Source organism: Molothrus ater, chromosome 12 (assembly GCF_012460135.2).
Source record: "Molothrus ater isolate BHLD 08-10-18 breed brown headed cowbird chromosome 12, BPBGC_Mater_1.1, whole genome shotgun sequence".
Lineage (NCBI taxonomy): Eukaryota > Metazoa > Chordata > Aves > Passeriformes > Icteridae > Molothrus > Molothrus ater.
Window position 1 is genome coordinate 3,314,155 of NC_050489.2, and position 19,880 is coordinate 3,334,034.

Sequence of the window (19,880 nt, forward strand, 5' to 3'; positions counted from 1 at the left end):
TGAAGCAAGATCTTTAAATATTTACAAAAATGGAAAATATTTGTAGCTGCAAGCAAAGGGAACAGCAGCTGCCCACTCAGCTGCCTCAAGTTAATGAAAAACAAAGGAAATATTTTTGCTTGTGCTTCTGTACCTTCTCAAGATACAAACATCAATTATTTTAACAGGCTTCAAATAACATCTGAGCATATGGTTTTAATGCACCCATAATGTGACAATTCAAGGTTATCTTGCCGAAGCATTTCTAAATTAGCAACTACTTGCTGTAAAGATCATCGGAATAGACTCTCCACATTATGGTTCACTCTCACTATGTGATACACTACTTAGCACTGGACAAACATTCTCACAAATGGAACAAAGCTGGATTTTCTTGGTTTTAAAGATAAACTAACTGGACTATCAGTTTACCTGTGGTTCCTAACTCAAAACTTCTTGGCAGAGAATGGGTTTAATGATTACCTTTTATAACCTCTGTACTTAGGCTGCTGCTCCTTCTTCATATTCTGGTTTCAGACATGGACACGCCTTGCTTCTAACAGGAGAAACACACTTGGCAAGGATTCCTGCACCTGATTAACTGCAAACAAATTGAAATAAATAAGGTAAGTGAAAGCAAGAATTGCTAAAGGTAATGATTGAAGCAGTCTAAATACAGGACTTTAAAAGAGAGATGTTGGGCACAAAGCTGCAGTGAAGTTCAGCCACCCAAGCCCTGCATTCTTCATGTGTGCAGCTTTCCTTCATAGGTTCAATCTTAAAAGTTAGATTAATGATGATTATTTAAAAAAATCTATAATTCAGAAGATAAATTTGATGTCTTTGTAGCCTAAATGTCTCTGAAGACCAACAATACTGAGATAGGTGTTCTGTCAATTTAAAATGCTGCAGTTTTTGTAGACAGTTACAAATTAATTTACAAAAAAACCCCAACTTATATTTCCTAAACAAGATGCCTTCCAGAGTTACCATCTGTATGAAAGCAGAAGGATCTTCAGCATTCAAATTGAAGTAAATACAGTTGTAGAGTCTTAGGAGAAAAGAGATTTTTGACTGGATCTCCTTTCGAGACTCAGGACCTAACCCGATCAATTTCCTTCACTGTCTCAGATTGTATTTTAGACCAGTACTAGGGGAAACAAACAAAATCCTCACTGAAAAAACCCGTAAGTCTAAATTTAAATTTGAAAACAAACTCTTTACATTCCAGTTCTAAAAAGGACAAAACATTGAGTGGAAGACGTTCACCCTGAATCAACACCGAGAAGATTGGTGACTCTTTCTGAGGCAAAGAGCTGCTAAACAGATAATTCTGGGAGCTGCTAAACAGATAATTCTGGGAGCTGCTAAACAGATAATTCTGGGAGCCCACACTCTGTTTAGCAGATGCTTCCATCTCCAAGGAACTGAGGCAAAGTCTGATTGAATGAAGAATGGAAAGAAGGTCTCCTAGATAAGAAGAAAACCAGTTTTTGGGAGGAAGATAAAATCTGTCTGGACCTTTGGAGTAGTTCAAAGGAAGGACTGGCTATAAAAGCTGGATCGTTCCAGTGAGGACATTCTGCAAACTGAATGTGAGAAGCCACAGACATCCCCTGCCAGGTGGGTGAAAGGAAAATCCACAGCCAGGCAGAGAGGAGGTGAAGCTGACATCCCTTCTCCTCTCCGAGCAGGTAGTTCCATGGAAATCCTTTTCCTGGCAGTGACTGTGTGCATGTGTTTGTTTTCTGGCGATATTTACCTGCACTAATCTGTACCCACGTGCATCAGCTAAAGTCAAGCAACATTCATATGCTAGAGTGAGATTTTGTTGTTATTTCCTTAGAAAATTCAACAAAGAAAAAACAAATGGGTGAAGAAAACTTGAAGAGAAGAAAAGGAGAGGCCAAAGGAAGAGAGGACAGAGAATCCATTGAGAGTCATGAGCCCCAAACGATGAACCTACAGAAGCAGGCAAAGCTTTTTCTTTTCCCCTTGGGTCTGTGTGTCAGGGGCTGGCAGAGGGAGGCACAAGGGGATAATCTGTGCATGTGCATCACAAAAACACCACAATGTGTCCCAGTTTAGCAAAAATATCCCAAGACCTCAGCTATGTGGTTGGCTTGCACTTTCAGAAGCAGCCAGTTACTGAAGTTAAATAGCTCTGGTATAAACAGACTAAACCCCAGAGAATATGTCATTGAAGTTATCAGATATAAAAATAATTCAAAGACTTGCTCTAAGTTGATCAACTGAGACATTTCATAAACGTTTTTTTCTGCATGTAATTTTCAGAAGCCATAGTGGGTTGTCCAGCTCATTGTTTCTGAAAGTTTGTTATTGTTTATAGCCAGAAAATAGGCACTGGTACTTGAAGACAAGTGAAAATCTCTCTTCCAGAAAATTACAGATGGTTTAGAAAACAGTCGTGTCACTTCCTCTCAGGAGGGAGTGGCATTTCTCTTAATTTAAGTAGCCTGGAGAAAGATTATTTATGTGGTTTTAGTTTGGTGCCAAGACTGGAAAAATGCTGATGTTATTAGAGAAGCCATAGTTATCAGAAAATGCCAAGTAGCCCATGCCTCAGTTTCAGTGGTTTCATGCAATATTGTAGGTCACTCCGGATCTGGGAGAACGGGATCTTATCACCCAGTGGTATCAACACCATTCCTAGGTACAAATATTTAAAGCAAGGACAGGAAAACAGCTGCTCAACAACAACAGCAATAAAAAAGGATTCCATCCATGAATTTCTGAATCTTAGAAAATTCAGAATTCATCAAGTGCTTGCAAAAGAATGTCATGGCTTAATCAGAGAGGCAAGGGCAAGTTCACCCATTCAAGGTTATATGTGAGACTCACATAATCCAAAAGACAGTTTAATAAAGGAAATAGGCAGGCAAAACACAAACAGATGTACTTTTGAAAACAGCAGGAGTACACCAGAGGGTACATACAGATCCTGACAAGAAGAGTGAAACTTTTCAAAATTGTTTAATATATTTCCTTATAGAACTTACATATTGAAAGCCAATAAAAATCAGTCAGTAATGACAATTACTGTAGTTCTATGATCTTGAGAAGAAATTGGTGAATTGCTAGAAGTTGCTTACAAAACCATCTCATTTTACTTCAAGGTGGGCCTCATTAGTGGAATCTGTATGATTGTTGGTACCATTATTGGCTCAGGTATCTTCGTTTCTCCAAAATCCGTTCTTGCCAATGTGGAAGCTGTGGGTCCTTGTTTAACCATCTGGGCAGCCTGTGGAATTCTGGCAACATTAGGTAAAAACTCAACATAGAATCTGAATCTTTGCCCTAAATCTTGATATCTGCTGTTTCTGCATACTCTCATTTCACAAGTTAGGTTATAGCACCTAGACCAAAATCAACTAAATCCTGCTCTATATATGCAGTACTCAACCACGAATTAAAAATGGGGTGTTTATAGAAGACAAATTAAGTTTCAAAATTGTAAATCATACTCTATCTTGAAAGGAAGTTTTAGTTTTTCCTGCTTCACCCCCTGACTGTAATAAAGAAACAGTCTTCTACTTAAATAGCTGCCAATGTGTGAAATTTACGGGTAGTGAGTGAGCCAGGTACTTTCTGCTGGCTTTCTACTTCTGTAATTATAATTCTATTATCTGAAAATGTAGCACTAAGCACCTCCAAATATTTCAAGAAGTAAAACAAAGAAATTTTTGAGCACTGTATCAGGGGGGCAGCATAGAAGAAAAACCTTATTTCAAGATGCCACATACAGCAATAGAACAGGAAGTATCTCTGTACTTTAATGCTGAGCTTAGCAGACATTTTAGTTCAAAATGGTGCAGAAAGTCTGTTTTATCAAGCTTCCAATAGATATGTCAGCCAGTGCAGTTCTCACTCAAGTGCTTCTTACAGTGTTCATTTCTTAAACAAAAATCAAATGAAATCAAAATGTTTGTTTGTTGTGGTGAAGTCTTACAAATCAATGGTAATAATTTTTAGACTGCATCTGAGTAACTTCAGGGTATTTCTTTCAATTGCTCACAAATAATTAAAATTTTATTTTGCATATACAGTAAAATATTCAGAAACACGAAGAGAGTAATGGTCAACTGCACAGATCAATTCCCTTCACTCTTCTACCTATTAAAAAGTGATCATCTGTTCAAGCAGTCCCAGGTTCAAAAGTGCATGAACTAAACCTGCTTTTTTTGTTCAATTCAGGTGCACTTTGTTTTGCTGAGCTTGGTACAATGATCACAAAGTCTGGGGGAGAATACCCTTACCTCATGGAGGCATTTGGGCCAATTCCAGCCTTTTTGTTTTCTTGGACAAGCTTGCTGGTCACAAAACCCAGCTCCTTTGCCATCATCTGCCTCAGCTTTGCAGAATATGCATCAGCTCCCTTTTATCCAGGCTGTGATCCACCCCAGGCTGTCATCAAGTGTCTGGCAGCAGCTGCTATTGGTAAGAATCACAATTTTAAACAGCCCAGATCCAAAATTGCACTGTGACCTGTGTCTGGCCCCATCCACAAGTGTATTTTCCTTATGTTCCTCTTCACAGAGACACCAGAAATCTTTAAGGCACAGTCCAGTGAGTCCTTCCCACAATAATTAATTAAACAGCATAAAAAAGATGGATTTAAAATTTTTTTAAGGTTTTTAGGTTTTTCCCTAGTTTGAGGGGTTTTTTTTATTCTTCCTTAAGATAGATACATCTGTATAATGAATGCCTATATCTAGCAGAAAAGGAAGAAAAAATAACTGTGAAAATACTATTTCTTTATTTATCAGAAGGCTGTGCAACTTCAAAATGTTTTTATTAAAGGTACTATAAAAGTCTAATTCATAAATCTATTTTTCCTCACTATTATAATAAGTTATCCAAACACAGTAAGTAAAAACTGTATATAATATAGACTAAAAGTAGTACAGTAAATAAAGGGAGAGGCAACTTTTCTTTAAATTCTGACAAACAGCACAAAAATTTATAATTTGATTTCTTTTAGTGGTAATTACAATTGTGAATTCATTGAGTGTGAAGCTGGGAAGTTACCTCCAGAATTTTCTCACAGCTGCTAAAATGATCATTGTCACAATCATTATTGTAAGTGGAATTGTTCTCCTTGCACAAGGTAATAAAATATATGTTATTTGAAAAAAATTATTTTAGCTTTTGCTATGGTGATTAAAAATTCCCCACGTAGAGAAGTGACACAGAAATAAGGGACAGCCCTGAATCTCTTCATTCTGGGTTTTAGTTCTAAATCTCTTGGAAATTATGGCATTTTATTTCACAGAAGGGGGATGGGTGCAAAATGTACCCTTCTACAGATCAATTAATACAAACTACAAATCTACAGATCTACAAATACACACTACAGATCAATTAATACAAAAGGGTACTAATTAATTTTATAAAAGTGAACAGTTAATACAAACTACAAATCTACAAATACAAACTACAGATAAATTAATACAAAAGGCTATTCATTAATTTTGTAAGTGTAAAAATACAAATTACAGATCTACAAACTACAGATCTAGAAATACAAACTACAGATCAATTAATACAAAAGGGTATTCCTTAATTTTATAAGTGAAAAGTTTGAGACATGTTGGAATGTTTTTTCATCTGGTGGAGGGATTACAAGAGTTGAATTCAACACTGATCAGTAATCTTCCTCTTATTTGCAGGAAAAACAGATAACTTTAAAGATTCTTTCAAGGGCAGTAAAATTTCTGTTAGCTCTATCAGTCTGGCATTTTATAATGGACTCTGGGCATATGATGGATGGTAAGAAATCTTTATTAACCTTCACAGTTACAGTTTAACAGCCTTTAACTGGGTTCCTCTCTCCCTGTAGAGCCCTCTGAAGAGATTAACAACTGACTTTTTATTAAGAATGTCTGGATGAATTCTGGAAAATAGAACACTAGTTTGGGTGAAAAACCCCAGAACTCCACCCTCTTTTAGTGTCTGTTTGTTAGGGAAAGAGAATATCTTAGCTCCCAAAGGACTATTCCTGCTGTGGTGCTGAAGGTGCTCAGATCCTGCAGCAATGAGGGGAATAGAACACATTTAATTCCATTGTGTTAGGCAAAATAGCTTTGCCTGCAGGCTGCCCCATCAAACTCCATTGTCTGTGAAATATGTAGTGGTGTTTGATTAGTCCTGGAGAACATAAAAAGGAACTTTGTGTCAGAAATTATAAGGTTTAACTTGCAGGTTTTTTCTCAGGGAATGTCAGTTGGCACAGAGTTCTGTTGGCACAAATCCATTGTTATTCTTAAATGTACAAACTGCAAAAGTCTGTATATAGGTCAGTACTTAGGGAGCAAATAAGGATATAATCTTGATCTACCACACAGCAATTCCCATTTGAAAGCTTTTGAAACTGAATTGATTTTAAAAAGATTATTTTTTTAGGTTCTGTTTCCAAGCTTGAGTGCCTCAACTCGGGCATGGGTCTGCTAATTCAGGCATTCATATGGACTTTTTAAGAGGGTAAAGAAGCTGATCCCTAAATAATTATTTGTGTATGTAACCACCAGGCACTAACCATTGAAAATTTGCCTTTGAACTGTAAATACTAACTCTTCAGATTTTCAGAGTGGATGAATATAAACACCTTGTTTCAATTAGGTTGAATATAAACACCTTGTTTCAACTGGTCTACACACTCTTACAGAAATGGGTATTTGGAAATTATAATTCAGATAGGTATAATCCTTGAAAAGGTTTTCATGCCTGTTTTCCAAGGGCAGGATGACTTACAGAACCACTCTGAAACAGCAGCAGATTTGCTTTTCTCTTTGCCCCCAGCACTTGTGCTTTTCTTTGAAAAGACTCAGATACTGCAAAACTTGAAGTTGAAAGGCAATTTTGGAAATCTAAGATGTCTGCCAAAGTTTTGTTTGATTATTCTGGGATATTTTAACCAAGATGTATTCTCAGAGGTACTAGAGATAATGCAGATAGAGATGGTGAATCAAGAGGCTGACTTTTGGATAAGAAGCTCACATTGGTTTTGTCCTGCAGTTTTCCCCACTTAAAAAATTGATTTTACATTTTTTTCCTTTTTAAAACTGAAAAGATTAAAAACAATAACAGAAGAAACAACCTCACCTCCTAGGTGAGTATTTAAACCCCTGACTGTTGAAATACTCTATGAATGTTTTTCCTTCCAGGAATCAACTCAATTACATCACAGAGGAACTTAAAAATCCTTACAGGTAAAACTGTGTAGGAAAGCAGTGTTTTTACTGGCAAGAAATCAAACCCTATGTATTTTTCTATAAGCAAGCATATATTTTGGTTTGTTTCTTAAAAGCACTAATATTCTATTATTCAAGGTTTGAGCACTAACAGACAAAGCTAATTAGCTAATTATTATTACAGGCTTTGTATCTTTGCATAATTGTTTACAATCCTGATTTCCATAGCTCTACAGTTAAAAAAGAAAAGTAAATAGGAAAAGTAAGAATCCAGAGTTTACTATGACAACTGTAGCAGTGATCCAGCAATGCTGATGGGGTTTTACTTTTCCATTCTCTAGAAATCTGCCACTGTCTATAATTATTGGAATCCCCCTGGTCACAGTTTGTTACGTTCTGATAAATGTTTCCTATTTCACTGTGATGACTTCAACAGAGCTCCTGCAGTCCCAGGCTGTTGCTGTGGTAAGTTACTTAATTTTGTACTAAGACATCTGCATTGAAGTCATGTGAGCCATTAAATTCCATTAATTTTTTGTAAGATAAAATTAATTTCAGTCCAAGCTGTTAGTGCCACCTTTCCCCCCATTATTTACTATCATTCCTTAATCTAAAATTTCAGTAATGCCAAATTGACAGAGTAGTTGTGTCATCTCCAAATGGGAATAAAAGAGAACAAAGTCTTCTGCAAACATTTTGTAAACATTGCAGGTCAGAGGGGAGACTGCTTTCCATTGGCATCAAAAAGATGGAAAGGGAAACAACATCTGACAGCTGCTTTGGCATTTTCAGCGTTCCCAGTATTTCTGAGAAAGCAGCACATGCCAAAGGACAGTAGGTCTGAGTTTGTTATGGAGATAACAGCAAATTGTCCATCAGTCACTTCCACCTTATTCTTTTTGGGCTTTTTTCCTTAACAAATTTGAAAGATAGGATTTTTACATTTTTGCAAGACACTCTTACAGGTAAAAGTAGAAATTACAGAAGTTTCTGAAGCCATAAAAAATGCATCTGCCCCTTCAGTACCACTCAGTCAATTTTCTATGTCTCTGAGACAACTGAGGCCCTGCAATAATTTTCCTAATGCTGGTTTTTGGGGAAAATAAACAGTATGTGACAAGCATTTAAATATATACATATATATATATATTTATACACATGTGTATATATATATATATATATATATATATATATATATACCTGTATATATATATTTTTTTATATGTAAAATATATATTTTAAAAGTATATATTCCATATATAAATTATATTTTATATATAAATAATATATATAAATATAAAATTAATAAAACAATAAAACAATATCATAACATATAAATATTATTTAATAATATAATAGTAATTAATAAGACTAACAAAATAATTAAAATATGTATTATATATTTATATATATATATAAATAGTCTAGCCCAGTGAAGAAGAACAGTAATGTTGAAATGCTTAAAAAACTTTAAAGAATAAAAATAAAGTAAAAATAAAATTAATTAAAAAAAAATTTAAAAGAAAAGCTCTTAAATTTCGCTCTTCTGTGCATTTCAGGAGCTTGTCTGCACCAAAAGGTCCAGAAAGAATGTATGAAGTTAAATCTTGTATAAAAACCAGTCCCCTTCAATACACCTTTACACCCACAATCTGGACAGTCACAGCAACCAGCACTGAACTGATCAGTCAATGAATTTACAGAACCTCAGCCCTGGCTCTGAGCAGAGGCAGCACAGCCCAGGAGTGCCCTGTGCAGGGAGCTCTCCACAGCTGTCAGCAGCCTCTGAGTGCCCACTCCTGCACCAAGGAACATCACTGATGGCAGACCTGTGCAAAACCAAAGCTCTTTATGCTTGACTTACTTAAAAAACCAAAAAAATCAAAAAAAACCGAACTAAAAACTGAACCTACCTGTCAAAAACATTGAAATTCAAATTCATTTGGACAAGGCACCTATCTGAGATCTACAGCAAGAACTAACAAACCATGCCACAGGTGAAAACTCAAATGTGGTGAAAGACCAGGGGATTTTGTCCTTGTTTGCCCCCATCTGAGGCTGTCACTGCTGATGTTCCTCCTCCTAGAGAGGCTGGAAGCAGCTTTTTGTGTGCACAGCTTTTTGTGTGCACAGCTTTTTGTGTGCACAGCTTTTTGTGTGCAGCTTTTTGTGTGCAGCTTTTTGTGTGCACAGAGCTCTGCAGCAATTCCATCTTCCTCCTCCTGTATTTGCAGACACATCCCAAAGCAGGTGTCTTTATAGAATTTAATTTCTGTGCAGTTTTTACATCTGCCTTCCAATGTCTCTACAGATGCTGCATCTTAAACATCATGACAATAACACTCCACTCCATTTTATAGTGGCCAGTGAATGATTCCAAGTCTTATTTGGCAGAGCATTCTTTAATAACTACACAAAATACACAACATGGTTTTGTTGGGTAACACAGCTCAGATACCCACTTTACTTAAAAAGAGACTCTAACATTACTGAATATACTAAATGGCAATTAAAATGATAAAAGTGATTAATTTTAATCCCATTTCCCAGACATTTGGAGATAGAGTCCTTTATCCAGCCTCGTGGATAGTTCCTCTCTTTGTGGTATTTTCCACCCTTGGATCTGCCAATGGCACCTGTTTCACTGCAGGCAGGTAAGTCCCCATTCTAAATATCTTCATGGAAGGTTTTGAAGGATGGAAAAATTTATATCAATGTAACTACAGACATAAGAACATTGTTCTGCTACACATTACACAAAATGTAATTTGAAATTGCCTGTAAATCTAGCTATATTGTTTAATTTTCAAGAGGAAACTGGCTAGGTTTGAAAAATTAGAAAACAGAGTCTCTTCTTAATTCAATGAAGGTATACCACTATAGCACAAAAGGGTTTTTCATCTCTCACAAATGTTAAAGCTGAGAATTGAACAGTTAAAAGTTACCAGTAAAAACATCACTACACCAGCAAAGGTAGCTGACAAGCTATTCCTTTCTATCAGTTGTTCAGCACTTCCATTTACTATTTAAAATATTTTAAGATTTCAAAAGCATCTGAACACAATGTGGTTTTAAAGACCATTTTTGACAAAAGCTTGTCAATATACCTTTTTGCTATGAAACACATGAAAAAGGAAATATGCAATTAAAAGAAACACAGTTGGTAACATTTCCCAAAATAATTTTCAATAATGATTCTGAAATTAGTTTCAAGTGCACTATTTTAATACTGCTCAGAATTTGTTTTAGCTCCCTGCTTTAATACTGGTTATTTAACTTCCCTTATTTTGAACTGCTACAACCTTTAAATCCCAATGCATATCAAAGAAAGTACTGATGGAATTAGCTGGATGCCTACTTTAGTGACACCTCTCAGAGTCCAGGAGCCACACTAACGTCCCTGCCTTGTTCTTGTTTTGTCAGACTTGTGTACGTGGCAGGTCGCGAGGGGCACGTGCTGAAGATTCTGTCTTACATCAGTGTCAAGCACTTAACACCAGCACCTGCCATCATATTTTATGTAAGGATATATTTAAATACAGAAAAATAATCATCACCTATCAGCAAAAATTCTCCAGTAATTCATACCTTCACAGCTTCTTACCAGCAGTTTTGACACTTATCATTAACTATCTAGACAAGAAAATTGCTAAAGGCATTTTGGAAAAAGGACTACAAAAAAAAAACCCAGCTTCTCTAATTTGAATATATTTGTTCCAGAACTGGACTTTAAAAATCAAAATGGTGAAGAATCGATTACATGTGAACAAAAACTTAAATGAATGTTTAATATTAGGGACACCTTTCACAGGATGCTTGCAAGCAAGCTATCATTACTCTGTTTCCTCCATGTAGAAGATTTAATTCACACTAAAAAAGTCCAGTTAATAAATACATTTAAGAATAAATATAGAACATCTTGTTATTTTTATTTTACCCATTTATCTTCAAGGGAAAACAAGATATATTCAATCCTGTCAGGAAAATCAATCCACAAACACCGGAGGTTTATGTAAAAGGAGACAGAGGAGTCTCATAACTTTATTTGAATAGAGGGAGAGGCCATGGGGCATTCCCCTGGGGTCTCTCCAATTATTGGAGGACACAGCCTCCCTTTTAATGCCAATTTCCAGCCACATTTCCCTCTCTTTTCCCATTGGCTGAGGTACTTGGGAGGTACAGACTTCCCACATCACCTCATACAGACCTCATTTCTAATGTGTGACCCCTGCTTTATCTTTCTCCTCATGTCTCTGTTCTTCTTCTCTAAATCCAGAGATGTGGCACAGTCTTGAGTGAGTAACAGTCTGTGTGTGTCAATTAGTAGAATTCCTATGGAATTTATGGTTCTGCCCATTGCTTCTTTCACCTCTCCCTATCTGGCCTTATCTACCCTCCTGCCCACAGTTTGTTTGTAAAGACACCTCCTCCTCATTCCTTTCAATCCCAGTAGTATTAAAAACCTAAAAAGATATTTTGTATCTTCAAGACAGTTCGTCAACAATAAAACAGATTAACGCATAAAAATGATAAGTATTTTGACTTAAAATGGAATTAAGATTGCACACAAAAATAACCACATATTGGCAGGAAGCAGTCACAATCTTTAAAGGGGCTGCAATGCACTTAAACCCAAATATTTAAGCAAAAGCATTCACAGTTCATACTCTGGAACATCACACGTGCAGCTGTATTGAAAGAGAAGTAAAATTCAGCCTTCTTCTATTATTGACTACTCTAATTTTTGTTTTCATTTCTAGGGGGCCATTGCTATTATTTATATTATTCCTGGTGACATTGATTCCCTCATAAATTACTTTAGTTTTGCAGTCTGGATATTTTATGGTTTAACTGTACTTGCACTGATTGTTATGAGGTTTACAAGGAAGGAACTCAAGAGACCGATCAGGGTAAGTTCTGTGTGGCTTTTCCTCCATTCCATAGATGCTGTAGCAGGAATTCACACTCAGTATCTGGGTGTTTAAGCAGCCCCCTTGGGCACTATCGTTGTTTTTTACTCCCCTTACCTGAAATCCAACCATTTAAGAGCAGATCTGCACCAGCACTCATAAGCTCAAAGCTCATAAGGACTGGGAAAAGATTACAGACTGTTGATTTTCACTTGCACAGACCACAGGGCAAAAGCCAAATTTTCAGAGATGGGTAATTGCAGTCAGCACACTGCCACTGAAAGAATATCCAAAGTAAGACCCCAGGCCATTGCATGTAAGTCAGTTCCACATTTATTAAAATGCAAACTTGGACACTGCAATTTGAAATAAGAGATCTTAGTGGATGATTTGGCAGAAGTGTTTTCCCTGCCCATATTTTTGCTACTCCTTCAGTTGCCCCATGTGATTCCAGAAAAAGTAAAAAAATGCAATATTGCAAATAAGGCAATAAAAATATTCTTTCCTACAGGCAAATTCTGTAAAAACAGCTAAAGAATGAGGAAGTGATTTTATTCTTTGTATCTTGCAGGTACCCATCATCATTCCTGTCATAGTGACACTGGTGTCAATTGTGCTGGTATTGGCACCCATCATCAGTGCACCTGAACTGCCCTATTTGTACTGTACTTTATTTATACTTAGTGGACTTATAGTTTATGCACTTTTTGTTCATTTAAAATTCAGCTGGGCACAAAAAATATCAAGTAAGTAAACCCAACACTTGCTAAACTTGAGGTTAATTAGTATAATAAAGTTCACTATCTGGTCAATCCCTTCTAAAGTGTGAAAAATGCCATTTGCTTTTGTAAAATTTTAGAAGTTTAATAGCAATGAAAATAGTAATAAAATTAGGACAATAAGAGACAAAAAAAAGCAAAGAATTCTGGACATCTGGGTGCTTTGCACTCTGCCAAAAGGCACACCTTGCTAACAAAGAATTACCTCTTCAAAGCAATAGCCTGTTGCATATTCATAGATCTCATACATGATTTAAACATTCCTTTCAAACCAGGGTGTTTCTGCTTCATTTCAGCTTCCTCCCCTCATCTTGTAAATCAACCCCCTTGGTTCCTCCAAGTCTGAATCCTTATAAGGAGGCAATAATTCTTCTCTTGGGATCTCTGGGTCTGTTGCTGTTATCTCTATCCAGAGAGGATAATGTGAAGAATTTCTTGATTATCTTTTCCATTCTTTGTGCTACTTACAAAAAGTATCTTACATCACATAGTTTCTATTTTAATATATGTAGAATGTAGAATTCTATTTAATATTAATGCTATAGCCTAAAACCTGTATTTACCACACTACTTAAAAGAGATTAATACAGCATAATTTTCTAACATAACACATAGAGTATTCATTTTAATATTTGTGAAGAGCCAATCATATAATATGCATTTTTCACATAAAGCATGTGAGCAGAACGTGGAGGGAAGGAATTTCCCTAGCATGCAGTGGGCTTTACTCCTTCCTGTTGAAAAGAAATAACATCTGACTTGAGGAAAAATTAAACTTAATTCACAAAAAACAACACATCACTATAGTAGCACAAGGAAACAGAACTAATTCATCTGTAAAGTTAGTTTTTCAGTTATCTGTAATTCAAAACATTGCTTTAGCCATTAACTGAAGGTTAGCAGACATTCTTATGCCACCAAACACTGGGCTTTTACCTCTGATTATTCATTTTACTATCTTTACTAAAGAAAATGTTAACAGCATTAAGATAAAAAAATAATCCCAGGGCTGAGTACAGTGAAAGCTGCAAGAACTCAGAATGACCATTTATGAGCTGATTGCATAATCCCTGGAGAAACTCTGATATTATCTCAGGTGAAACAGGATACACAGGTATTTCTAGGAGGGTAATTGGAATTAGCTGCATACAACAGCATTAGTTGCATTCTACAGACATTAAAAAACCCATCACCTGTCTCTCTTTCCTTAGGATGATTAATTATCATGTAATAATTTTAATTAGGTAATTGGAAGCATTATACTCCAATGGATGTCTGGAAATGAGGAATGCTGTAGTTTGGATCTTAAGGCTGTTTATTCCCCACCCTTTATTTTTCATTTTGAAATAGGAATTCAGATTAAAAAAAAAAAAAAAACTACACAGAGGGATAATTTTCTCACTTAGAGTTTGAATTGAAAGTTCTCTTATAAAGCCTCTAACAATCAATCTTTTCCTCAGAGCCCATGACTATGCACCTGCAGATGCTTTTGGAAGTTGTTCCAGAAGAGGACGATACTGAATGAAGTCTTTTATACCCACCAGGTTGTTTTTAAGTGCTGTACTGGTTGAAATATATTCAATTTAGTTTGGCACACGTATATACTTGCTAAATTGTTATGTTGGTACTGGTGTATTAGTTTTGCAACACTTCAGTACTTCAAAGCATCAAATATAGATAAATAAAAGATTTCCAAGCCAGACTACAGTGTCCAGCAAAGCTGGTTTCATTGTTTGTTAATAAATCATGGTGTCTTGTTTTCTGAATTACAGCTTTTAGCAAAGGTGTGTTTTAATGTCTTTACAAGCAATTCCATGGGTGTTAATGTGATAAATGAGTAATGTGATGATTGACTCTCACAATTAACTGACAAACATCATGTTTATAGTTCAAGAAAAGTTTTACAGGTTTGTAGTTCTGTTGTACCCCCTCATGTGGCTACCAAGGGACATCTGGGAGGGCTGCTGGTCACTGTGGTGACATCTGAGCTCCAGTCAGGATTTGGGAAGAGATCTCCTCCACTGGACAGTGAAGAAGGGGTCCATGGACAGAGCTTTGGGAGGGGTTAAAGGGTTAAAAGGCCAAATCTCCATTGTGTGGGTGAGCACAGGGTGGGGAAATCCTCTGCTCCTGGTGCTGTAACTTTTTTCTCTATTCAGTGTTCTGTTGTATTTTTGATAAGGTTTAATAAACCTTTCTAAATTATGAAAATTGAGTAACCATTTCTCACATTGACATCTCTGAAATGGGTCAATGTCTCTACCAATTTCAAGCCCCAGGTTTGTTACAGAGCCCAGCCAGTCTGACTCCTGAAACAGACTCAGCACAAGGCTGTGTCTGCAATTTGGGGGGGAAAATGCCAGGTTCTAGGGGGATATGGGGTAGGTGGTTTGGGAAGACTGTACCTCACTGGTACCTCAGCCAATGGGGGAAGGAAGAAGGCAGCATGTGGTTGGGAATTTGGGAGAAAAGGAGGCTGCACCTGTGGGAACCCAGGAAATTCTTCTGGCTGCCCTGGAGGACTCAAGCCCCTGCCCAGGGGCTCAGAGACCCTGGCACAGAGCCCCAGACCCCTGTGCCTTTGATTGAGCTCTTGGAAAAAACAATCACCAACCTTGTATGAAGGATTACAAGCCACAAAAGTTTAAATAGAATAATAGTGAACTTATTACAGGGTGAGAAATAGATTTTTGGGGTTTTTAGAATGGGGGTTCAGGGGGCAAGATGGAGGAATCTGGGTGTGTCCAGCCTTTCTCCTTCTTGGCCTCCATCTTCTGCTGTGCTGGTGGCACTCACAGATTGGTTTAGAGTGGAAGCTCACTGTCTAACACAGGTGATGGGTATTGGGAAGGAATTGTAAACATTGTGAATGTAGTTTTTAGTATAAAGACATAACCCTGCCCTGGGGGCAGGCAGAGTGCCTGGAACTGTCCTGCTGGATGGGCCTGGCAGGGCAGGAGAAAGAATTTTATAGATAAGGAACAATGAACAACCTTGAGACTGAGAAATGAAGAGCCCTGACTCCTTCTTTGAGCGCCAGGCTGGGAAAAGAGACTTTCTAACAAATCTTGGGGTCACTGTGAGCAGCCAGAGTCCTGAGAGCACCCTCTGAAACCCTGAGGGAGAGAGAAACCCCCACAGGCTGTGCCCCAGCGGACCTGCTCCCATTATGCCAATAAAGGTGCAGGACTCCTCTGTCTCCTTTATTGTGACAAACAACTGCTCACATTGAAAACTTTAAAAGGTTTATTAAACCTTTACAAAAATACAACAAAAGGACTAGGGAAGGAAAAAGCTGCAGTGCTGGGAACTGCCCTCATGGACACCACATGGCCGGTTCACCTTCAAGATGGATGCTCAGTCTTTTATAGCCCAGGGGTTGCATCAGCCAGCCCTGGCCCCTCCCAAGTCTGTCACTCAGCTCCTCTGTGCCATTTATCGGTGCAGATTGCTTTCTTGTCACTGCACTGGAGCTCAGGAGTTGCCATGCCCACCCCCTGAGCACCAATCTGCAAATGTGTCCCTTGCATGGGGCAGCTGGGAATGGAAGAACTCTTTACTGGGGCAGGGCATTTTTCACACTTGTCTTGCATTAACTTGCATGCCCATACTGCTCTTGTCTCATTGTCAGGCCTTGCATTGCCAGGCTTTATCTCCTTTGCATTTCCTTGTCATTCCTGATTACCCATATCCTTTGCCTTCCTGACTCATCCATGTCCTTTGTACCCCTTGCATTGCCCTGCTTCCCCATTGCCCAGCTTGAATTCCCTGCCCAATTTTACTGCTCTTCCCTTGCCTGTACTTCTCCTCCCCTTGGACTCTCACTGCCTTGCTGGCCTCTCCCCTGCCTTGCCTGGCACAGCCATCACTTGGCTTACCCTGACCTTGCTCCCCTCCCTTGCCTTGCTCAGCCCTCCCCACCTTGAATTCCAAATCCCTTTTTTTCCCTGCATTTCTTGGCCTTGCCTTGCCCTGTTCGTCCCAGGACTCTGAACCCCTCCAGGTACCCCCAGTGTTTCAGAAGCTCATGTGGGGCTGTCCAGGGGAGGTTTGTCCTGGCAGCTTGGAGTGCTCTGGAAGCCTGGTGGGAAATGTGTGTTAGGAGTGACCCGTGGATAGTTTTGGAGAGTCCTTTAAGGGTTTGTGAGAGCAGAACAGGGAATAGACAAAGCAGCTCCAATAGGTTGAAGACTGGCTGCTGATATTTACAGAAGACTTGACCACCAGTGAACCTGTTATTGTGGCAATAATGAGTAGTGATAATTGTGCCTTTTTATCTCCCAAGGCCATTTGCAAGTGTGGAACAGGCAACTTCCAGGGATGTTGCAACTCCTTAACACCACAAGGTCCTTACTGACTATGGGAGCTGTTGTTTTCAAGCATTTTCAATTTTTCCTCCATCTAATTTTGCAAAATGGAGGCAGATCAGAGATTGGTGAGGGCTCAGATGCTGAAATCCTGTGTTTGGACAGGGGGATTGAGCTCCTCACAGGCATGATGGGTATCTAAACCTCAGGAACATCAATCTACCAGCACTATCCATGTCCAGAATCATGAATCATAAACTCAAGGGATGGTTTGGGTTGAAAAGGATCTTAACACTCATCCAGTACCACCCCAGCCATGGCAGGGACACCTTCCACTGTCCCAGGCTGCTCCAGCCCCAGTGTCCAACCTGGCCTTGGGCACTGCCAGGGATCCAGGGGCAGCCCCAGCTGCTCTGGGCACCCTGTGCCAGGGCCTGCCCACCCTGCCAGGGAACAATTCCTTCCTAAAACTTAATCCAAATCAACTCCCTGTCAGTGTGAATCCATCTCCCCTTGTCCTGTCCCTCCATCCCTTGTAAATAGTGTCTCTCTCTCTTTCCTGTCAGCTCCTTCAGGCATTGGAAGAAAAGAAGGATTACCAGCTCTATTCTTTCACTTAGTTACTAAATTTGATAAAGAATTTTGATTAGAGAGCATTTCTTAAAAAAAAAGAAAAAAATCTAAATATAGACTGCCCCCATTTTTTAATGTAATGTGTGTTTGTGTGGATTAAAAAAAATTGTTCTGCTTTTGACACAATTGAAAAGCTTCAAAATGTAGCAGCATACAGGAATAAACTCTCAGAAATATATTTTTAAATGTGACAGGTATTAAATACATAGTCCAGATTCTTTGGAGAAACACCTATTTGCCATCAGTTTGCCATACTGGGACAGGTTTAGCATCACTTAATATTAGGATTTTTATTCAAGTGCTTAACTTCAGTTCATACAGACCTGTGAGAAATATGAATATAAAAATATTTCAGCTTGGAGCCTTCATGGACTTAAAGAACTTGGATAGAGGGAAAGAAGAGAACTGTTATTCACAGCATTTAATGTAACAGAAATTCTACTGTATCAATGACCAGCTGAAAAAATTAAATGTTTTAAATAAGGTCAGCAAGGTTTAATTTCAAATTTATGCTTTATATTTTATAATCCTATTATATTTCTGTAAACAAGAGGATGGCAAAGCAACCAACTTCTGTCCCAGCTCTGCTCTGAGCTAAATTATATTTCCAAATAAGCACCTGATGCAAAGAGCAGTTTCCTAAAGGCCTGAACTTCCAGGAACTCATTCTGCTATTGCCATCTTGTGGATGACCTGCAGCATGATGCTGCTCATTTGGCATCTCTCCCATCCTGCTTTGGTGAGGAATTTTTCCTGATATTCCACATTGCCATGGCAATCCATTACCTGAAAATTACAAAGTTCTTTATCTCAAAATAATTGAATTTATTAATTTCAATTAGTCCATTAAAGAAAATTAAACTTGTCTCCATAAATTGTCAGTTACTTTGTCCAAGTAAGATATTGAGCAGTGGTAGTATGTGAACTGAACTTTAAAAAATATCAGCTGTGCCATAAAAATGGTTTTAATTACCTTTGTATGGCTCCCTTTTTGTTGGAGGATTGTGCTAAAGAAGAATGGGCCATTGCTTAAGGCACGAGGCTTATGTGAATCACAAGAGTATTCAAAGTCACAAAGCCTGGAAGATAAAAGTTTTAAATATTAATGTATGACAGATGGTGCAAAACTCAGAGATCCTGGTGCTCAATGGGAGGAGCTATATAATATATATATATATATATATATATATATATATATATATATATATATATATATATATATAAATATAAACTTTCCAGCAATATTGTGGACTTGGCACCTCCCCACCATGGGGAAAAGAACTGTGTGTGCACTGTTTGGATTTTCCTCTTAAATGTGGCATCCCAGAGGCATTGCCAGCCTCTCTAACTGAGCCAGCAGCGTGTCCATCTTCAGAGCCATCAGGGATTGGCTCTCCTGGACACTCTGGAAGCTTCCAGCAGCTTCTCAGAGCAGCCACTTCTGTGGCCCCCACCACTGCCAAAAACGAGGCTGTGCCAAACCAGCCCAAAGCCTGAGAGTTTTGTACCACAGCAGAATTCTGAAGGACGTTGTGTACTTTGTCAAGGTGGACCCCATTGGTACAAAATTAAAGGGGATTTTAAAAGAGAGCAGCTTTTATAAATGGTAAAGCCATGACCTGAGCAGAAATACGCCACTAAAAAGATTCAAAAGACAAAAAATTTGACTTTAGATAAAGCTCAAGGAGTAATGTAGAAAAGACATAAAGACAAGACATAACATAGAAAAGACATAAAATAGAAAAGACATAAAGTAAGAAAGACAGCCCTTTTTCAGGCATCATACTATGTATTTTGTCAGCCATTTTCTGAGTAGAGGAAAAGACTCTGTCATTAAAAATAAATTACAAAAGTAGTTTTTTCCATATGGTTTTCCCTACACAGTAATTTCTGAATTTCCCACTGTGAGTACATGATTAGTCAGGGCCTATTTACACAAACTCTGTGAGCTTGCAGAACACTGTTCAGGGAAAGGAGGGCTGAGAGAAAATCCTTTTAAATCAACACACATTGTGGAGTTCTTCAACACTGCTGTCAGAATTAGAGTACTCAGAATTTTGC

General features: G+C 38.0%; 1 protein-coding gene across 1 annotated transcript; it reads left to right on the top strand.

The window, feature by feature from the left end:
- Window positions 1–1,532: 1,532 nt before the first annotated feature.
- On the top strand, window positions 1,533–14,420 carry SLC7A9 (solute carrier family 7 member 9). Its single transcript, XM_036390355.2, has 13 exons — window positions 1,533–1,602; window positions 1,826–1,953; window positions 3,117–3,264; window positions 4,195–4,437; window positions 4,982–5,107; window positions 5,670–5,769; window positions 7,164–7,208; window positions 7,532–7,655; window positions 9,741–9,844; window positions 10,614–10,710; window positions 11,951–12,100; window positions 12,672–12,846; window positions 14,340–14,420. Exons 2-13 carry the CDS (start codon window positions 1,849–1,851, stop codon window positions 14,402–14,404), a joined length of 1,482 nt encoding a protein of 493 aa, XP_036246248.1. The 5' UTR covers window positions 1,533–1,602; window positions 1,826–1,848; the 3' UTR covers window positions 14,405–14,420.
- Window positions 14,421–19,880: the final 5,460 nt, after the last annotated feature.